The following is a 21,885-nucleotide window of genomic DNA, read 5'->3' on the forward strand; positions in this document are numbered from 1 at the left end:
GGAGCGGTGACCTCCTTAATCAACCCTGACCCTAATGGTCGACTATCTAAGGCGTGAACGAGGAAAGATACATCCATGGGAACGATGGGGATCTCTAAACTATGTGCAAATGATCTGTCAGTAAAATTCCCAGCCGCGCCTGAATCGACGAGTGCCTTATGCTGGGAATGCGGGGAAAACTCAGGAAAAGTGACAAACAAAAACATGAGGGTTAAATACACAACACATAACGAGGGACAATGAGAACCAGGTGTGTGAGAAAACGAGACAAAACAAATGCAAAATGAAAAATGGATCGGCGATGGCTAGGAGGCCGATGTCGTCGACCGCCGAACACCGCCCGAACAAGTAGAAGCATCGACTTCGGGATAAGTCGTGACATTAATAAAATTACAAAACACTGAGGATGTCTAAAACAATTACTGACTAAAAGCCATGCTAAAAAGGTGGGGTTTTAAATGTGATTTAAAAACCTAAAATGTTGCCTGACCCTCTTACTTGACAGGCTGTAACCAACTATTGTAGCCATGGAATGACAAGGAAGAAACATAGAGAGGCTGTATTTGAGATGATGATACATGATTCAAAGCCATCACTCTACGTACAGTCAATTACAGACACTGACCGATCCCATCCAATAGGTTTAATTCAGGCTGCTTTTTCAGGCACAGCGAGATTCAATAGGAATATTTCACTACCTGATCTAAACGTGTTGTCTCTTGTCTCTCCTTAATAATTCCGAATCGCCTGAGGGTACCCAATACATTTTCTGACAAACTGCCATCTTTTCTTCTGGAAATGTTTAAGCACTCTCTCGACCAGTGTGTCAAAGTCTGACAGAAGCAGCGTTCAAACTTTTGTTAAATCATTGTAAAGACGTGTCTAATTGTTGCTCTTTTAGACCAATTTTGCTTTTGAATCAAAACATTCAAATACTAGCAAAAAGTCTTGCTTCTCTGTTATGAAAGACATTTGCTTTGAAATACATAATATTGGATTAGACAGGGTTTATTAACCAATGTCCAACACTCCCCTGCATATTGGGACGTTCCTGAGCATCCTTAGATTCAGATGAGAGAGAATGGGACTATTTATTCTCTGTACGTGGAAATGTGGCTTCTGAGAAGTTAATTTCCTTGAATCATCTTTTGGACTCGTCACCCAAGCACAGGAGGCTATTGAGGTGAGGACAGCTAATAATAATGTCTGGAATGGAGTGAATGGAATGGTATCAAACTCATGGAAACCATGTGTTTGTTGTGTTTGATACTATTCCATTTTTCCTTTCCAGCTATTACTATGAGCTGTCCTACCCAATTAAGGTGCCACCGGCCACATGTGCACCCAAGGCATCAGTGCTTACAAACTAAGTTCACATTGATTTCCACTTTTAAGGGGCATGCGCCAAGGATGACCAATATCTACTCTGTTCTTTGTCTGTTGTTCGTCTTCTAATCCTCTGGCGGTGAGTAGATCAATCCTGAACTGTAAAACTGTTCAGTGTAGGTTCACTGTGAGCCGAAATGCAACAAATCATTATCTTGGTTGCAACTTAGAATTAGAACACTGGGTGACTTTCAGAGCCTTACCAAGGTAATCTCTTCACCAAGACCAGTTCTAAGAAGACTGTACTGACAGGACAGTGGTCACAGGGTTCAGAATCCAATTGACACCCTGCCAAATCTCTAAAAGCACCCCTGGGGAGGACTGAATGGTAGGATCAATGAGACCACGGGGGGCCTTGCCTGTCCCAATCGCAGCTGTGTTAAACACCTTAGTTTAACGAGTGGTAAATGGCAGTGCCAACACCAGAAATGTGTCCTGAGTGACCTCACGCTGGGTGTTGGGACCACAGGCTATCAACCAGTTGATTGGCTCCCTTGGAGACCTCCAAAATGTCACGCCAATCTAAATACTCAATACTGTACTTAACTGAAAGCACGACCTGCATGTTCCTCTGTGATCTAAAATACAGGCGCTGCATTCAGTGATCTAAAATACAGGCGCTGCATTCAGTGATCTAAAATACAGGCGCTGCATTCAGTGATCTAAGATACTATGGTGTTCTTTTAGAAGACAAGCAAATTACACATTTGGTGCACTTTAAAAAGATCTGCATAATCTTTTATTTTCTCTTACAAGGAGTAATAAGAGAGAGAAGATCAAACAGTCTGTCCACTGGCCAACATTAAAATGGACGGGATCCACTGATCTGAAAAGCACATTGTGTGATATCAATGAAACATACAGCTCATGTTCTTTCCTTTTCAGTGTCATAATGTTCCCATTCTGTTTCTATTTTCAGTGTCATAATGTTCCCATTCTGTTTCTATTTTCAGTGTCATAATGTTCCCATTCTGTTTCTATTTTCAGTGTCATAATGTTCCCATTCTGTTTCTATTTTCAGTGTCATAATGTTCCCATTCTGTTTCTATTTTCAGTGTCATAATGTTCCCATTCTGTTTCTATTTTCAGTGTCATAATGTTCCCATTCTGTTTCTATTTTCAGTGTCATAATGTTCCCATTCTGTTTCTATTTTCAGTGTCATAATGTTCCCATTCTGTTTCTATTTTCAGTGTCATAATGTTCCCATTCCGTTTCTATTTTCAGTCTCATAATGTTCCCATTCTGTCTCTATTGTTGTGATGCAAAACACTAATGAAGTAGGACATGTACCTGACCAACATCCTTTCAGGGATCGAAACATTTTTTTCTCTGAAAGGGTTCATGAAGGGTTCTCTGGCTGTCCAGTTTCCATGACTACTTTTTATTCCAGGTAGAACCCTTTTGCCCAACAAAGAACCCTCAAAGATCCCTTTAGGAAACCTTTGGTGAAAAGGTTCTTCCTGGAACTAATGTGTTGGAGCATCTACTTCATTACTATTAGCTTTTTGGACCAGAACCCCCAAAATAAGGCATGTGTGTTTTACTATCAATGCTATGTGATGCAAATCACCTGTGTTAAAGGTCACACCTGTGTTAAAGGTCATACTGTCTGTGAGTCCTCAGGAGTCACTAATACAACTTTTTTGTGATACATTTAGTTTTAGAACATTTTCAGACACAACAACATAAAACCCTAAAAGAACCCTCCATCCACCACCCACTAACCTCCTCCCCTGAAGGTCCCAGTTTGCATATCATGCCATAGGTTAAATGAAAACAGCATAGTTTTAAAACAAATATGAAAATGGAAATCAAAAGGGCAAGAATTGATCAATAAATAATGCCTAAATACACATAAAATAGTAACACATGCCAAACAACTGAAACAGTGATCACAGAAAAGTTAGAAACAAGATATTAGGACAGTGGACCTCAGTGGCCCTCATAGACCTCAGTGGTCCTCAGTAGACCTCAGTGGCCCTCAGTGGCCCTCAGTAGACCTAAGTAGACCTCAGTGGACCTCAGTAGCCCTCAGTGGCCCTCAGTAGACCTCGGTGGAGCTCGGTGGACCTCGGTGGACCTCAGGGCAATGAGTTCTGATGTCTTAGAACTTCCATCTGTCCATGTCAGCAGTGTGGAGGCCTTGGCCTTGTTCATCCTAGCGGTGGACAACTCTAACATCATAATGTCCTGAAACTGTCTGACTCAGTGTAGCACACAAAGCTCATGTGGAGGAATTCACAGCTGGGCCAGCCAACAATGATTTGATGTTGTTTGTCCACCAGGCCAATTTGGAATCATCATTAAGCAACAATACTACAGGGTGCAGGAGTATGTCTCATTCCAGCATGTCTGTTAATAAAGATGGAACTTTTCCACAGAATACGAACCTACTGATACAACTTAAACACACAGAGACCAGAAAAAGGTTGAAAACGCTCCAAATCAATGGCAGTGACTCGATAGCTTTCCTATCAAATGGTTTCTAATTGACTTAGCCTTTATAGCAGATCGATAACTGAGTCCATCTGTTTGACAATACTATTTGATTCAATTGAGTCAGTAAAACATTGGGCAGTGTTCAAAATGCTCTTAATATTCAATCTAGGACATGTAGCCAGATGTAAGAGGTGGTTTGTACTACACTGACGTGGTGTGTAACCTTGCCTGAGACCTGAAGACTTCTGTTAACTCCCCAAGAGAATGTCCATGCTGGCAGGCTTCAGCTCAGGGTAACATAGTTGTGTGGTGCGCTGGCAGGCTTCAGCTCAGGGTAACATAGTTGTGTGGTATGCTGGCAGGCTTCAGCTCAGGGTAACATAGTTGTGTGGTATGCTGGCAGGATTCAGCTCAGGGTAACATAGTTGTGTGGTATGCTGGCAGGCTTCAGCTCAGGGTAACATAGTTGTGTGGTGCGCTGGCAGGCTTCAGCTCAGGGTAACATAGTTGTGTGGTATGCTGGCAGGCTTCAGCTCAGGGTAACATAGTTGTGTGGTGCGCTGGCAGGCTTCAGCTCAGGGTTACATAGTTTGTGTGGTGCGCTGGCAGGCTTCAGCGCAGGGTAACATAGCTGTGTGGTGCGCTTGAAATCCGGTTTTGAACACAGTCAGTCACCAAAAAAAGATCTGAAGAGATGTGTTGTATTACAGTGATAAAAAGGGCTACATGAGGTCTTATCATTGAAAAAACATAGATGATGTGATAATCAATATGATGAAGGTCCTGGCATATTGCCAAGTCTTGCTTCATTATCCTGTATCAACATCCCCCACCAGATGGCTCTACAAGACCAACTGCGTTTGGGTGGTTCCTTTGTTAGGGGTTATGGGCTACTATTCCATAACACAAGGCTCTCCAACCCTTTTCCTGGAGAGATACCCTCCTGTAGGTTTTGACTCCAACCCTGTTCCTGGATAGCTAACGTCCTGTAGATTTTAACTCCAACCCTGTTCCTGGAGAGCTAACCTCCTGTAGGTTTTAACTCCAAGCCTGTTGCTGGAGAGAAACATACAAGAGGGTATTCACTCCAACCCCAGTTGAAACTAACCTGATTCAGCTTATCAATCAGATAATTAGGTGAGTGAAAACCTCTCCAGGAAAAGGGTTGGAGAGCCCTGCCATAACAGCATCATAAGAGATGTTCACACTCCCATCCCCTCCGGCTCAGGGTCCAATCGCCAGTGGAAAGAAATAAAGGCAAATATTTTATGCACTTATTATACTAGTACGCTCTCAAAAATATGGGTACGGTTAGTGTTCAGTATTGCTCCCTTGGGTACAAAAAGGTCAAAAGTACACAAAGTATATTCAGAGGTAAACATACTGTACTGGTCAGTACCTTTTAGGGTACATGTGCAGATAATCTAGTATAATGGTACATTTCTATACACAATATTTTGAATATAAGGTACAATCATCACTGAGTTTTTTTCATGTTTGTGTGGGCAATGTAGCTGAGGGGGCTCATTAGCATATTGTATGGCCGTGGATTCCACCGTGTTGTATTTGTGCCACCCGTTAATGGAAGTTTTGTACCAGTTTAGGTGGTCTATGGTTATGTTCAGGTTGATCACTATTATTGTCCAACGGCAGTTATAAAATCTTTGTAAAGGATTATGTAAGAGTATGTGACAACAAAGAGGTCTTGCTAATATTCATTGTTGTTGAATCAACATTATATTACACTACATATTGTAAATGCAGAGAGGCTTAGAACGTCTTACTGGAGATTTTTGCAACTTAAAGGAACAAATGTCTTTGCCATTGAGGTGGTACCTTAAGACGGCGAATGTGTACGCTTTTAATGGTAAAATTTTTCCACAGGAAAGGAACAAAGGGTGTAACAGTTGTCTTCAAGAATGGACCAAGGCGCAGCGGGAATGTGGATACTCATAGTTTAATTCAAAAAGAGTAAAGCATCCACAGTGAAAAAACAATAAACAAGACAGCAACAGTTTTGCAGGCTAACTAAACGCAGTGCAAAAACAACTACCCACAACCCCAAAGAAAAACACACACTCCTATATAGGACTCCCAATCAAAGGCAACTCAACACACCTGCCTTCAATTGGGAGTCCTAATCACCAACACAACACTTAACACACAAAAAACCTGCCACGTCCTGACCAAAGCAATACCTCCCTCTGCTGGTCAGGACGTGACAAAGGGCTTTGTCACCAGAGTGGTACCCCAATGCAAATTTGTATCATTTCTGTAATATGAAGTTGGTCTCCCCTTTGCTGCTATAACAGCTTCCACTCTTCTGGGAAGGCTTTCCACTAGATGTTGGAACATTGCTGCAGGGACTTGCTTCCATTCAGCCACAAGAGCATTAGTAAGGTTGGGCACTGATGTGACTGGGGCAACTCTAGAAGGGCAGACATTTTACGAATGTACTTGTTGTAAAGGTGGCAACCTACGACAGTGCCAAGTTGAAAGTCACTGAGCTCTTCAGTAAGGCCATTCTACTGCCAATATTTATCTATAGAGATTGCATGGCTGTGTGCGCCGAATACAACAGGTGTGTAGACCTTACAGTGAAATGCTTACTTACAGGCTCTAACCAATAGTGCAAAAAAGGTATTAGGTGAACAATAGGTAAGTAAAGAAATAAAAACAACAGTAAAAAGACAGTGAAAAACTGTAGCGAGACTATATACAGTAGCGAGGCTATAAACGTAGCGAGGCTACATACAGACACCATTTAGTCAGGCTGATTGAGGTAGTATGTACATGTAGATATGGTTAAAGTGACTATGCATATATGATGAACAGAGAGTAGCAGTAGCGTAAAAGAGGGGTTGGCTGGTGGTGGGTGGCGGGACACAATGCAGATAGCCCGGTTAGCCAATGTGCGGGAGCACTGGTTGGTCGGGCCAATTGAGGTAGTATGTACATATGTACATGAATGTATAGTTAAAGTGACTGTGCATATATGATAAACAGAGAGTAGCAGCAGCGTAAAAACAGGTGTTGGGGGGGGGGGCACACAATGCAAATAGTCCGGGTAGCCATTTGATTACCTGTTCAGGAGTCTAATGGCTTGGGGGTAAAAACTGCTGAGAAGCCTTTTTGTCCTAGACTTGACACTCCGGTACCGCTTCCCATGTGGTAGTAGAGAGAACAGTCTATGACTTGGGTGGCTGGGGTCTTAGACAATTAAAAGGGCCTTCCTCTGACACCGCCTGGTATAGAGGTCCTGGATGGCAGGCAGCTTAGCCCCAGTGATGTACTGGGCCGTACGCACTTCTTACTTACTTACTGACTTTATTGTCCCAATGGGGAAATTTTGTTGCAGTGTCATGTACACATTTAAAGTGACGTTTAAATACAAAACAAAATTGACAATACAACTTTCATAACAGTTACATACCAATAATTTTTTTAAATAATAATAAATAAATACAACTTTTATTTTTTAAAGACTAGCCTGCTGGCCTTACGGAGTCGATAGGAACATTAGCCCGAGCTATTTAGGAGGGATATCACACCTGGCACAAATGATTGTCTAGTTCTGTTTTTCCTGCTGAGGGGTGCCCTATACCTGCGCCCAGAGGGGAGTAGTTTAAAGTCCAAGTACAGGGGGTGGCTTGGGTCTAAAATGATTTTGTGAGCCTTACGGAGGGCCCTGACCTTAAAGATCTCATCCAGGCCTGTCTGTTTGACTCCAAGTACCTTGCTTGCTGTGGTAATAATCCTTCTCAACATATTTCTCTGGCTGACAGTGGCATGAATGCCCATTTGCGGCCCGCTAATCGTTAGCTGTCTTATCGGCTGCTATCTGAATAGGTCTATCGGACAAATTTCTTGGGCCACTATAACTATAACTATTTTGCCAATTGGACTGGTCCCCCCTACCACACGGAACCCCACTAATCTACAGACGGAAACACACGCGGTGGCTAAAAACAGACCTCCCTCCATCTTCTGCCAGCTTGCTACCTATGGCCCGGCTAGCTGTCTGAATCTCACTGGACCCTTATGATCACTCGGCTAAGCATGCCTCTCCTTAATGTCAATATTCCTTGTCCATTGCTGTTCTGGTTAGTGTTTATTGGCTTATTTCACTGTAGAGCCTCTAGCCCTGCTCATTATACCTTATCCAACCTTTCAGTTCCTCCACCCACACATGCTATAACATCTTCTGGTTTCAATGATATTTCTAGAGACAATATCTCTCTTATCATCACTCAATGCCTAGGTTTACCTCCACTGTATTCACATCCTACCATACCTTTGTCTGTACATTATACCTTGAAGCTATTTTATCGCCCCCAGAAACCTGCTCCTTTTACTCTCTATTCCGGACATCATAGACGACCAATTCTCATTGCTTTTAGCCGTACCCTTATCCTACTCCTCCTCTGATCTTCTGGTGATGTAGAGGTGAATCCAGGCCCTGCATTGCCTAGCTCCACTCCTATTCCCCAGGCGCTCTCTTTTGATGACTTCTGTAACCGTAATAGCCTTGGTTTCATGCATTTTAACATTAAAAGCCTCCTCCCTAAGTTTGTTTTATTCACTGCTTTAGCACACTCTGCCAACCCAGATGTCCTAGCCGTGTCTGAATCCTGGCTTAGGAAGTCCACCAAAAACTCTGAAATCTTCATCCCTAACTACAACATTTTCAGACAAGATAGAACAGCCAAAGGGGGCGGTGTTGCAATCTACTGCAGAGATAGCCTGCAGAGTTCTGTCCTACTATCCGGGTCTGTACTTTTAAAAACAAGTCTCTCACCGTTGCCGCCTGATATAGACCACCCTCTGCCCCCAGCTGTGCTCTGGACACCATATGTGAACTGATTGCCCCCCATCTATCTTCAGAGCTCGTGCTGCTAGGTGACCTAAACTGGGACATGCTTAACACCCCAGCCATCCTACAATCTAAGCTTGATGCCCTCAATCTCACACAAATTATCAATGAACCTACCAGGTACCACCCCAAAGCCGTAAACACGGGCACCCTCATAGATATCATCCTAACCAACTTGCCCTCTAAATACACCTCTGCTGTTTTCAACCAAGATCTCAGCGATCACTGCCTCATTGCCTGCATCCGTAATGGGTCAGCGTTCAAACGACCTCCGCTCATCACTGTCAAATGCTCCCTGAAACATTTCAGTGAGCAAGCCTTTCTAATCGACCTGGCCCGGCTATCCTGGAAGGATATTGACCTCATCCCGTCAGTAGAGGATGTCAGGTTATTTAAAAAAAAAATGCCTTCCTCACCATCTTAAATAAGCATGCCCCATTCAAGAAATTTAGAACCAGGAACAGATATAGCCCTTGGTTCTCTCCAGACCTGACTGCCCTTAACCAACACAAAAACATCCTGTGGTGTTCTGCATTAGCATCGAACAGCCCCCGTGATATGCAACTTTTCAGGGAAGTTAGAAACTAATATACACAGGCAGTTAGAAAAGCCAAGGCTAGCTTTTTCAAGCAGAAATTTGCTTCCTGCAACACAAATTCAAAAAAGTTCTGGGACACTGTAAAGTCCATGGAGAATAAGAACACCTCCTCCCAGCTGCCCACTGCACTGAGGATAGGAAACTCTGTCACCTCTGATAAATCCACTATAATTGAGAATTTCAATAAGCATTTTTCTACAGCTGGCCATGCTTTCCACCTGGCTACCCCTACCGCGGTCAACAGCACTGCACCCCCCACAGCTACTTGCCCAAGCCTTCCCCATTTCTCCTTCTCCCAAATCCAGTCAGCTGATGTTCTGAAAGAGCTGCAAAATCTGGACCCCTACAAATCAGCCGGGCTAGACAATCTGGACCCTTTCTAAAAGGATCTGCTGAAATTGTTGCAACCCCTATTACTAGCCTGTTCAACCTCTGTTTCATGTCGTCTGAGATTCCAAAAGATTGGAAAGCAGCTGCGGTCATCCCCCTCTTCAAAGGAGGGGACACTCTTGACCCAAACTGCTACAGACATATATCTATCCTACCCTGCCTTTCTAAGGTCTTCGAAAGCCAAGTCAACAAATAGATTACCGACCATTTCGAATCCCACCACACCTTCTCCGCTATGCAATCTGGTTTCAGAGCTGGTCATGGGTGCACCTCAGCCACGCTCAAGGTCCTAAACGATATCGTAACTGCCATCGATAAGAAACAATACTGTGCTGCCGTATTCATTGACCTGGCCAAGGCTTTCGACTCTGTCAATCACCACATCCTTATCGGCAGACTCAATAGCCTTGGTTTCTCAAATGATTGCCTCGCCTGGCTAACCAACTACTTCTCTGATAGAGTTCTATGTGTCAAATCGGATGGCCTGTTGTCCGGGCCTCTGGTAGTCTCTATGGGGGTGCCACAGGGTTCAATTCTTGGGCCAACTCTTTTCTCTGTATACATCAATGATGTCGCTCTTGCTGCTGGTGAGTCTCTGATCCACCTCTACGCAGACGACACCATTCTGTATACTTCTGGCCCTTCTTTGGACACTGTGTTAACAACCCTCCAGATGCGCTTCAATGCCATACAACTCTCCTTCCGTGGCCTCCAACTGCTCTTAAATACAAGTAAAACTAAATACATGCTCTTCAACCGATCGCTGCCTGCACCTGCCCGGCCGTCTGACTTAGAATATGTGGACAACTATAAATACCTAGGTGTCTGGTTAGACTGTAAGGTCTCCTTCCAGACTCACATCAAACATCTCCAATCCAAAGTTAAATCTAGAATTGGCTTCCTATTTCGCAACAAAGCATCCTTCACTCATGCTGCCAAACATACCCTTGTAAAACTGACCATCCTACCGATCCTCGACTTCGGCGATGTCATTTACAAAATAGCCTCCAATACCCTACTCAATAAACTAGATGCAGTCTATCACAGTGCCATCTGTTTTGTCACCAAAGCCCCATATACTACCCACCACTGCGACCTGTACACTCTCGTTGGCTGGCCCTCTCTTCATACTCGTCGCCAAACCCACTGGCTCCAGGTCATCTACAAGACCCTGCTAGGTAAAGTCCCCCCTTATCTCCGCTCACTGGTCACCATAGCAGCACCCACCTGTAGCACGCGCTCCAGCAGGTATGGTCACCCCCAAAGCCAATTCCTCCTTTGGCCGTCTCTCCTTCCAGTTCTCTGCTGCCAATGACTGGAACGAACTACAAAACTCTCTGAAACTGGAAACACTTATCTCCCTCACTAGCTTTAAGCACCAGCAGTCAGAGCAGCTCACAGATCACTGCACCTGTACATAGCCCATCTATAATTTAGCCCATACAACTACCTCTTCCCCTACTGTATTTATTTATTCATTTTGCTCCTTTGCACCCCATTATTTCTATTTCTACTTTGCACTTTCTTCCACTACAAATCTACCATTCCAGTGTTTTACTTGCTATATTGTATTTAATTTGCCACCATGGCCTTTTTTGCCTTTACCTCCCTTATCTCACCTCATTTGCTCACATTGTATATTGTAACGGCTGTCGTATAGAGGGGACCAAAACGCTGCGTGTTGAGTGCTCATTATGATATTTATTAACTCAAAAACACTAAAGACAAAATAACAAACGGCAAACGATCAAAATACAGTTCTGTCAGGTACAGAGACTAAACAGAAAACAACTGCCCACAAACACAGGTGAAAAAAAACTACTTAAATATGATCTCCAATTAGAGACAACAAGGACCAGCTGCCTCTAATTGGAGATCATCCCAAAAAACAAGAACATATAAATATAAACCTAGAATTTAAACATAGAAAAACACCCCAAAACACCCCCTGTCACGCCCTGACTTACTCTACTATAGAAAATGACATCTTACAAGGGTCAGGACGTGACATGTATAGACTTATTTTTCTACTGTACTATTGACTGTATGTTTGTTTTATTCCATGTGTAACTCTGTTGTTGTATGTGTCAAACTGCTTTGCTTTATCTTGGCCAGGTCGCAATTATAAATGAGAACTTGTTCTCAACTTGCCTACCTGGTTAAATAAAGGTAAATAAAAAAATAAAAGATCTGCGTCAATACATGTTAGAATCACCTTTGGCAGCGATTACAGCTGTGAGTCTTTGGGTAAGTCTGTAAGAGCTTTGCACACCTGGATTGTACAATATAGACCCATTATTATTTAAAAAATTCTTCAAGCTCTGTCAAGTTGGTTGTTGATCATTTCTAGACAGCCATTTTCAAGTCTTCCCTCAGATTTTCTTGCCGATTTAAGTCAAAACTGTAACTAGGACACTCAGGAACATTTAATGTCATCTTGGTAAGCAACTTCAGTGTAGATGTGTCCTTGTGTTTTAGGTTATTGTCCTGCTGAAAGGTGAATTTGTCTCCCAGCATCTTTTGGAAAGCAGACTGAACAAGGTTTGTCTCTAGGAGTTTGCCTGTGCTTAGCTGTATTCTATTTATTTTCATCCTAAAAACAATTCCTTAGTCCTTGCCGATGACAAGCATACCCATAACATGATGCAGCCACTACCATGCTTGAAAATATGGAAAGTGGTTCTCAGTGTTGTTGGATTTTCCCCAAACATAACGCTTCGTATTCAGGACAAGAAGTTAAATTCTTTGCCACAGTTTTTTGCAGTATTACTTCAATCAATCAACTTTATTTATAAAGCCCTTTTTACATCAGCTGATGTCACAAAGTGCTATACAGAAACCCAGCCTAAAACCCCAAACAGCAAGCAATGCAGATGTAGAAGTGCCTTGTTGCAAACAGGATGCATGTTTTGGATTTTTTTTTTTCCGTACAGGCTTCCATTTCACTCTGTCATTTAGGTTACTATTGTGGAGTAAGTACAATGTTGTTGATCCATCCTCAGTTCTCATATCACAACCATTAAAATCGAACTGTTTTAAAATCACCATCGGCCTCATGGTGAAATCCCTGAGCAGTTTCCTTCCTCTCCGGCAACTGAGTTAGGAAGGACGCCTGTATCTTTGTAGTGACTGGGTGTATTTATACACCATCCAAAGCCTAATTTATAACTTCACCATGCTCAAAGGGATATTCTGCTTTAAACAAAACAAATGTACACATCTACCAATCTGTGCCCTTGGTTGCAAGGCATTGAAAAAACCTCCCTGGTCTTTGTGGTTGAATCTGTGCTTGAAATTCACTACTCGATTGAGGGACCTTACATACAATTATATGTATGGGGTAGTCATAAAACAATCATGTTATCCACTATTATTGAACACTGAATGAGTCGTTGCAACTTTTTGTGATTTGTTAAGCACATTTTTACTCCTGAACTTATTTAGGCTCGCTACAACAAAGGGGTTGAATACTTATTGACTCAAGCATTTCATTTTGAATTAATTTGTCAAAATGTCTAAACTAAATTTCACTTTGACATTACAGGGTGTTGTGTGTAGATCAGTGACACAAAATCTCAATTTAATCAGTCTGTAACACAATTTAAATTCAGGCTGTAACACAGCAAATGTGGAAAAGGTAAACTGGTGTACTTTCTGAAGGCACTTTATGTAATGTGTCTAATGTAATGTTTTTGCACCATGCACATTAGGGATGACAATGGAATTAAGTCTTACTTTTTTTGTGATATCCCTGTCACGTTTCTTAATGTATGTACTGTGTGTGGTCTTTTAACTGGCAAATAAAATCAACCAATTCATGTAATTGTTGTATGAATTTATTCAACCACCAAACCTCATAATACACCTCCTCTCCTACCTTGCTGTTGATGCCAGTCCCTGCCCTGTTACAGGCATCATTTATGGATGTGTATATTACTAGAACATGATATTATATAGCAACCTGTTTTCCACCATTACCACATGTCATTGACTGAAGACTTCTTATTTAACTAGGCAAGTCAGTTAAGAACAAATTCTTATTTTCAATGACGTTCTAGGAACAGTGGGTTAACTGCCTTGTTCAGGGGCAGAACGACAGATTTGTACCTTGTCAGTTCGGGGATTTGAACTTGCAACCTTCCAGGTTACTAGTCCAACGCTCTAACCACTAGACTACCCTGCCACCCCATGAATGTTAAATTCATAAATTTTTTTTACTACGTTTCTAAATGAAATAATAGATTCAGTATTTTAAAATGTTGTTGAATTGTAATATATCTAATTGTTTTCATGCATTTTGAGGTTTACTTTTGAAGACCTCTACAGCATGTAATGTTAGTACAAGGTAAGACATGGAAGTAAATTGAAATGTGTAACTCAATACTTTTCTAACTGACAGCAGTACATGTCAGAATGAATACTAATAAGTCCACTTCCTTTTGGAGAATAGAATTGAACTAATGACCAACTGAATTGACCTACTTCTCACTTATAACAGTTTTTGTGTTTAATTCAAGGAGAGATTGGGTTTATCCCTGGAGGTGTATCATCATGTGACTTCTGCCATGTAGCTGGAACACTGGCCTTTTCTCAATTGGATTTGCTCAACTCCTGCATCCTCTCTCACCTCCTTTTGAAAAAGGTCAAATGTGACCGGGGAGAGGCGGCAACGAGTGGGAACATGGACGAAAATGCACTTTCTGAAATGAGACTCCTTCTCCACATGGATTTAATAAATAGTTGCATTCCACAGGCTACAATCAACAGCTTGATCAACTCTACGCAAATGAGATGTGTTACGCTGCATGAGGCAAATGGTGGTCACACCAGATACTGACTGATTAACTGATCCACACCCCTACTTTTTATTTAAGCTATCTGTGACCAACAGACGCATATCAGTCTTCCCAGTCATGTAAAGTCCATTGATTAGAGCCTAATTGATTTATTTCAATTGTCAGATTTCCTTATATGAACTGTAACTCAGTAAAATCTTTTAAATTGTTGCATTTTTCGTTTATATTTTTGTTCAGTGTATTTAAAAATGCAACTATTTATGAAATCCATGTGGAGAAGGAGTCTCATTTCAGCAAGTGCATTTTCGTCCATGTTCCCACTCGTTGCCGCCTCTCCTCTTCAATGGCTGTGCGAAATTTCTGGATATTGGCGGGAACTGGAACACACTGTCATACTTGTCGATCCAGAGCATCCCATACATGCTCAATGGGTAACATTTCTGGTGAGTATGTAAGCCATGGAAAAACTAGAACATTTTCAGCTTCCAGGAATTGTGTACAGATCCTTGCGACATGGGGCCATACATTATCATGCTGAAACATGGTGATGGCGGCGGATGAATGGCATGACAATGGGCCTCAGGATCTCATCACGGTGTCTCTATGCATTCAAATTTCCATAGATAAAATGTGTTCATTGTCTGTAGTTTATGTCTGCCCATACCATAACCCCACCGCCACCATGGGGCACTCTGTTCACAACATTGACATAAGCAGCCTGCTCGCCCCAAACGACGCCATACACACTGTCTGCCATCTGTCCAGTACAGTTGAAAACGGATTCATCAATGAAGAGCACACTTCTCCAGCACGCCAGTTGCAATCGAAGGTGAGCATTTGCCCACTGAAGTCGGTCACGACGTCAAACTGAAGTCAGGTCATGACCCTGGTGAGGAAGACGAGCACGCAGATGAGCTCCCTGAGACGGTTTCTGACAGTTTGTGCAAAAAAAATTCTGTTGTGCAAACCCAGTTTCATCAGCCGTCCGGGTGGCTGGTCTCAGATGATCCCGCAGGTGAAGAAGCCGGATGTGGTGTTCCTTGTCTGGCGTGGTTACACGTGGTCTGCGGTTGTGAGGCCGGTTGGACATACTGCCAAATTCTCTAAAATGAAGTTGGAGGCAGCTTATGGTAGAGAAATTAACATTAAATTCTCTGGCAACAGCTCTGGTGGACATTCCTGCAGTCAGCATGTCAACTGCACGCTCCCTCAAAACGTAAGTATTCTGTGGCATTGTGTTGTGTGACAAAACTGCACATTTTAGTGGCCTTTTATTGTCCCTAGCACAAGGTGCACCTGTGTAATGATCATGCTGTTTAATCAGCTTCTTGATATGCCACACCTGTCAGGTGGATGGATTATTTTGGCAAAGGAGAAATGCTCACTAACAGGGATGTAAACAAAAGTGTGCACAAAATTGGACTGAAATAAGCTTTTTGTGCGTATGGAAAATGTCTGATCTTTTATTTCAGCTCATGAAACATGGGACCAGCACTTTTCATTTTTATTTTTGTTCAGTGTAGTATCCTCAAATAAATGTACAGTGGATTGAACTTAACCAATGTCTTATTGAGGATTTGAATGTGCTCTCTAGCAACTTCATATGTGCAAGGCTTCTTGGGGCCCAATGAACATACTAAGAAAACCAAACATGACTAGGTTATAATGACCTAAATACGAGAAACACCATCTCTGTGTTTACAACAAAACATCTGCAAAAAACTAACAACAAAAATAAGTGGAGACTTTTGATGTTTATTAATTCTGACATGCACTGCTGTCAATTAGAAAGGTATGGGAGTTACATTTCAAGTTGATTCCATGTCTTATCTTGTGCCAACACTAGATGGTGTAGAGATCTTTGATAGTAACAATATTCAAAACAAAACCTCAAAATGCATGACAAAATAAGACAATACAATTCAGCAAAATAAAACCAATATTTAAAAATGCTAAATTAATTATTTAATCTATAAACAAAACATTCAATTGTCTTCGGTCAATCCCAATGACGATATCATATTCTAGTAATACACACATCAACAAAAATTATACATGTAACAGTGCAGGGACTGGTTCAACTGGCTTCCGCCAAAGAATCGACCGGCATGAGGAATATGTTGTAAACTCCCACCAGCCATGCTTGCACCAAACCAATGCTTTTACATGCATGAGAGGGAGTGAACAAGTGCACACCTCCGGGGAGGGGCAGAGAACCAAAACGCCGCCTTAAGCTCTCATATAGAGGGGACATTGTGACTTTGGGGGGAGGGGGTTATAACTCCCCCTTTTCATATTTGCCATTCTTATCCCCCTTCACCTGGGCGTTCGGGGCCCGTTTAACCCCCAGGTTTGGGCTTGGTTTTGGGCCATCCTCCTTGGTGACCTCTGTCCCGGGACAGGGCTGCATGGACTGAACGATGTGCTGCAGTGTCCAGTGTTCCTCCTGCAGTGTGTGGTCGTCAAGGGTAAACTGACCCTGTTTGGTCCGGATCAGCTTCCTCACGTGGGCACACGACGAGAGCGCTTTTCCCAGGTCATCCACCAAGCTTCTGATATAAAATCCACCACCGCATTCAACATCAAGAGTGAAGAGGGGGGGAGTGAAGTCCTGCAGCGACAGGTTATACACTGTGACCGGCCGTGCAGGTTTGGCTTCCACTTCGTGGCCTTGCTTCAGCAGGACAGACAGACGCTTGCCATCCTTCTTCAGTGCAGAGTACAGTGGAGGAACCTGCATGATGTCCCCAGTGAACTGCTTCAACTTCTCCTCAAAGGCTTCCCTGGTAATGTGATCATAGAGCTTCTCATGAACCACATTGCCTGTGGCGTCAAGGGTGTCTGTTGCTTTTCCCAACTCTCCAACAGCCATGTATTTCTTTGAACCAGCAAGCATAGTACTAAGCATCTTTGTTCCATTTCCAATCCCAACAACGAGCACACCAGAGGCTGCGCTATCCAGAGTCCCGCCATGCCCCATTTTCAGAGCTTGCTTCTTCCTTTTTCTGGGATTAGGATCTTTCACACCGGCCTCTTTGAGGAGAGCCTCTTTTAATGAGTTTAAAACATCAGCAGACGTAGGTCCTTCCTTTTTATAAATGGCAAAAAGTCCATTTAAAGATTGTAGTTTTGATAAAGAATGTTTAGGCACAGCTACGTAAGTTACTGTACCAGCCATGCTTGCTTTCCAAAACAATGAGGCGCGAGTTGATGACGCATTTTTACTGAAAACACTTCCGTTTACAAATGCGTCATCATCGATGACTACCAGAAATGTATCAAAACATTAGCTAGTTAGCTGGCTACGCACCTGTGTATCCTCCCAGCTAAAATAATACTACACACTACACTATGTCAAATAATATCAATTGATTATACACATGTTTGGATAGCTGTGCTTTTCGTTATCGTTAGGCAGTTCGCTAGCTAGCTATATTCCAAAATATTCAACTGTCTGCGTTCGAAGAGGTAGACAAACGAGCTGTGTGGGAGGAGGCCAAAACCAGGACAAGAGCGAAGTCGGAGAGCCCGCTTGACACCTGAGGGGAGGACATTGAAACGGTAACATGCTACCTAGCGTTATGCTTGCAGCTATTTGGAAGCTTGCCAGCTAGCTAGAGTTTACTATTTTTCCTGTATCTTTACTTCAGTGCAACTGTCAAATCAAACGATGTAGCAAGCTAGCCCCTGTTCTTTTATCCAAACATTGTGCTAGTTAACTACAGGTTGGGAAACACTGTTTACAGGAGAGTAGACCAGCAACACACCTCAGTCACTGTTTATAGTAGTAGTCCGGCAACACCCCTCAATCACTGTTTACAGTAAGTAGAGTAGACTGGCAACAACCCTCAATCACTGTTTACAGTAGAGTAGACCAGCAACACCCCTCAATCACTGTTTGTACTAGTAGACTGGCAACACCCCTGAATCACTATTTATAGTAGTAGACCGGCAACCCCCCTCAAATGAACCTCCTCCATCTGCTTCCCCCACCCAAACTATTGATGTCTTGGAACTTGTGCATTCTCCCCCCGGCCAGCCGCAGTCCGGCCTGAGACACGGGTAGCAGGATAGGGAAGCAGAGCGGAGAGGCCGCCGCCACAGCGGGGCCGGCGGACAAGATGGCGGGCAGCCCCGAGAAGAGTGTCTCAGCGCAGGAGTGGAAGGAGCAGGGCAACCGCCTCTTCCTCAGCCGCAAGTACCAGGAGTCGGCCGCCTGCTACAGCAAAGCCATCGTAAGGACAAGGGGTTGGGAGAAGTGGGGAAGAGCGATAAAGAAACAGAGAGTGTGGAGTGTGTGTGCCCCAAATTGAGGTAGTGCCCCAAATTGTAACTTTGCATAATGAGTAACTTCACTCCGAGACATAGAAAGTCAGCTGTTGCTTGTAGCGAAGAGTGTGAGTGTGAGTGTGAGTGTGTGTGTGTGTGTGTGTGTGTGTGTGTGTGTGTGTGTGTGTGTGTGTGTGTGTGTGTGTGCAAGCGTGGCATACTTAGGAATGGGATAAGGGTGTGAGAAAGGGGGAGAGAAATAGTGAATAATGTGTTTGTCCCCAGAAGCGGAACCCCTCAGTGTCTGTGTACTACACCAACCGGGCACTGTGCCACGTGAAGCTGCAGCAACACGACAAGGCCCTGGCCGACTGCAAGCAGGCGCTGGAGCTGGACCCCCAGTCAGTCAAGGCCCTCTTCTTCCTGGGTCAGTGCCACCTGGAGATGGAGAACTACGACGAAGCCATCGGCAACCTGCAGAGAGGTGGGCTGGGGACCTAGGTGGCAATCAAGGGTCCAGACACAGAGGTGCATCTCACTAGTCGAAATAGGCCTCCGTAGTCCCCCTGTCCCATAGGCCTCCTGTCTTCTCTCCTTCATCTGTACTCAATTTAAAGAGCTGGACAAGTGTCAAAAGACATTCCCAATATACGTCTACCAGGTAGTGTTCAACAGTCTTTGGATTTCAGATCGGTGTAGATTAAAAAAAATATATATATATTTTACCTTTATTTAACCAGGTAAGCTAGTTGAGAACAAGTTCTCATTTACAACTGCGACCTGGCCAAGATAAAGCAAAGCAGAGCGACACAAACAACACAGAGTTACACATGGAATAAACAAGATTAAGGAGAGGAAATTAAGAGGTAGCTACTAGACTATTGAAATGGAGATGAGGAGAGGAAGCTATAGACTATTGAGATGGAGAGGAGATGAGGAGAGGAAGCTACTACTAGACTATTGAGATGAAGGAGAGGAAGCTATAGACTATTGAGATGGAGATGAGAGGAAGCTACTAGACTATTGAGATGGAGATGAGAGGAAGCTACTAGACTATTGAGATGAAGGAGAGGAAGCTATAGACTATTGAGATGAAGGAGAGGAAGCTATAGACTATTGAGATGAAGGAGAGGAAGCTATAGACTATTGAGATGAAGGAGAGGAAGCTATAGACTATTGAGATGGAGGAGAGGAAGCTACTAGACTATTGAGATGGAGATGAGTAGAGGAAGCTACTAGACTATTGAGATGGAGAGGAAGCTACTAGACTATTGAGATGAGAGGAAGCTACTAGACTATTGAGATGAGAGGAAGCTACTAGACTATTGAGATGAAGGAGAGGAAGCTATAGACTATTGAGATGAAGGAGAGGAAGCTATAGACTATTGAGATGAAGGAGAGGAAGCTATAGACTATTGAGATGAAGGAGAGGAAGCTATAGACTATTGAGATGGAGGAGAGGAAGCTACTAGACTATTGAGATGGAGATGAGTAGAGGAAGCTACTAGACTATTGAGATGGAGAGGAAGCTACTAGACTATTGAGATGAGAGGAAGCTACTAGACTATTGAGATGAGAGGAAGCTACTAGACTATTGAGATGAGGAGAGGAAGCTACTAGACTATTGAGATGAGGAGATGAGGAGAGGAAGCTACTAGACTATGGAGATGAGGAGAGGAAGCTACTAGACTATGGAGATGAGGAGAGGAAGCTACTAGACTATTGAGATGAGGAGAGGAAGCTACTAGACTATTGAGATGAAGGAGAGATGAGAGGAAGCTACTATACTATTGAGGAGAGGAAGCTACTAGACTATGGAGATGAGGAGAGGAAGCTACTAGACTATGGCGATGAGGAGAGGAAGCTACTAGACTATTGAGATGAGGAGAGGAAGCTACTAGACTATTGAGATGAGGAGAGGAAGCTACTAGACTATTGAGATGAAGGAGAGGAGATGAGGAGAGGAAGCTACTAGACTATTGAGATGAGAAGAGGAAGCTACTAGACTATTGAGATGAGGAGAGGAAGCTACAAGACTATTGAGATGAGAGGAACCTACTTCAGACTATTGAGATGAGGAGATGAGGAGAGGAAGCTACTAGACTATTGAGATGAAAGAGAGGAGATGAGGAGAAGAAGCTACTACACTATTAAGATGAAGGAGAGGAGATGAGGAGAGGAAGCTACTTGACTATTGAGATGAGGAGATGAGGAGAGGAAGCTACTAGACTATTGTGATGGAGAGGAGATGAGGAGAGGAAGCTACTAGACTATTGAGATGAGGAGAGGAAGCTACTAGACTATTGAGATGAGGAGAGGAAGCTACGAGACTATTGCAATGAAGGAGAGGAGATGAGGAGAGGAAGCTAATAGACTATTGAGATGAAGGAGAGGCGATGAGGAGAGGAAGCTACTAGACTATTGAGATGAGGAGAGGAAGCTACGAGACTATTGAGATGAGGAGAAGCTACTAGACTATTGAGATGAATGAGAGGAGATGAGGAGAGGAAGCTAATAGACTATTGAGATGAAGGAGATGAGAGGAAGCTACTAGACTATGGAGATGAGGAGAGGAAGCTACGAGACTATTGAGATGAGGAGAGGAATTTACGAGACTATTGAGATGAGGAGAGGAAGCTACGAGACTATTGAGATGAGGAGAGGAAGCTACGACACTATTGAGATGAGGAGAGGAAGCTACTAGACTATTGAGATGAGGAGAGGAAGGTACTAGACTATTGAGATGGAGATGAGGAGAGGAAGCTACTAGACTATTGAGATGAAGGAGAGGAGATGAGAGGAAGCTACTATACTATTGAGATGAGGAGAGGAAGCTACTATACTATTGAGATGAGGAGAGGAAGCTACTAGACTATTGAGATGAGGAGAGGAAGCTACTAGACTATTGAGATGAGGAGAGGAAGCTACTAGACTATTGAGATGAGGAGAGGAAGCTACTAGACTATTGAGATGAGGAGAGGAAGCTACTAGACTATTGAGATGAGGAGAGGAAGCTACTAGACTATTGAGATGAGGAGAGGAAGCTACTAGACTATTGAGATGAGGAGAGGAAGCTACTAGACTATTGAGATGAGGAGAGGAAGCTACTAGACTATTGAGATGAGGAGAGGAA

The 21,885-nt window shown here is 43.2% G+C and overlaps 2 protein-coding genes across 3 annotated transcripts in view; one reads left to right on the top strand and one right to left on the bottom strand.

Annotated features, from left to right (window-relative positions):
- Nucleotides 1-16,218: 16,218 nt before the first annotated feature.
- LOC106601936 (pseudouridylate synthase TRUB1) lies at nt 16,219-17,704 on the bottom strand. The gene has a single exon (XM_045715709.2). It carries the CDS (start codon nt 17,659-17,661, stop codon nt 16,759-16,761), a length of 903 nt encoding a protein of 300 aa, XP_045571665.1. The 5' UTR covers nt 17,662-17,704; the 3' UTR covers nt 16,219-16,758.
- A 39-nt stretch (nt 17,705-17,743) lies between these two features.
- Nucleotides 17,744-21,885, top strand: part of LOC106593034 (E3 ubiquitin-protein ligase CHIP) — a 79,068-nt gene continuing 74,926 nt past the window's right edge. The window contains exons 1-3 of one of the 2 annotated variants that reach the window (XM_045715711.2): nt 17,744-18,044; nt 18,523-18,718; nt 19,041-19,236. In XM_045715711.2, coding sequence (XP_045571667.1) covers nt 18,605-18,718; nt 19,041-19,236 — 310 coding nt within the window. In that variant the 5' untranslated portion in view covers nt 17,744-18,044; nt 18,523-18,604. Of the gene's footprint in view, nt 18,045-18,522; nt 18,719-19,037; nt 19,237-21,885 lie in introns of both variants that reach the window. The other variant, XM_045715710.2, reaches the window with a different exon arrangement.

Source organism: Salmo salar, chromosome 03, assembly GCF_965601325.2.
Source record: "Salmo salar chromosome 03, fSalSal1, whole genome shotgun sequence".
Lineage (NCBI taxonomy): Eukaryota > Metazoa > Chordata > Actinopteri > Salmoniformes > Salmonidae > Salmo > Salmo salar.

Excerpts from the sequence above, each read along its gene's own strand:
- LOC106601936 (XM_045715709.2), bottom strand. The coding sequence starts at position 17,661 with ATGGCTGGTACAGTAACTTACGTAGCTGTGCCTAAACATTCTTTATCA.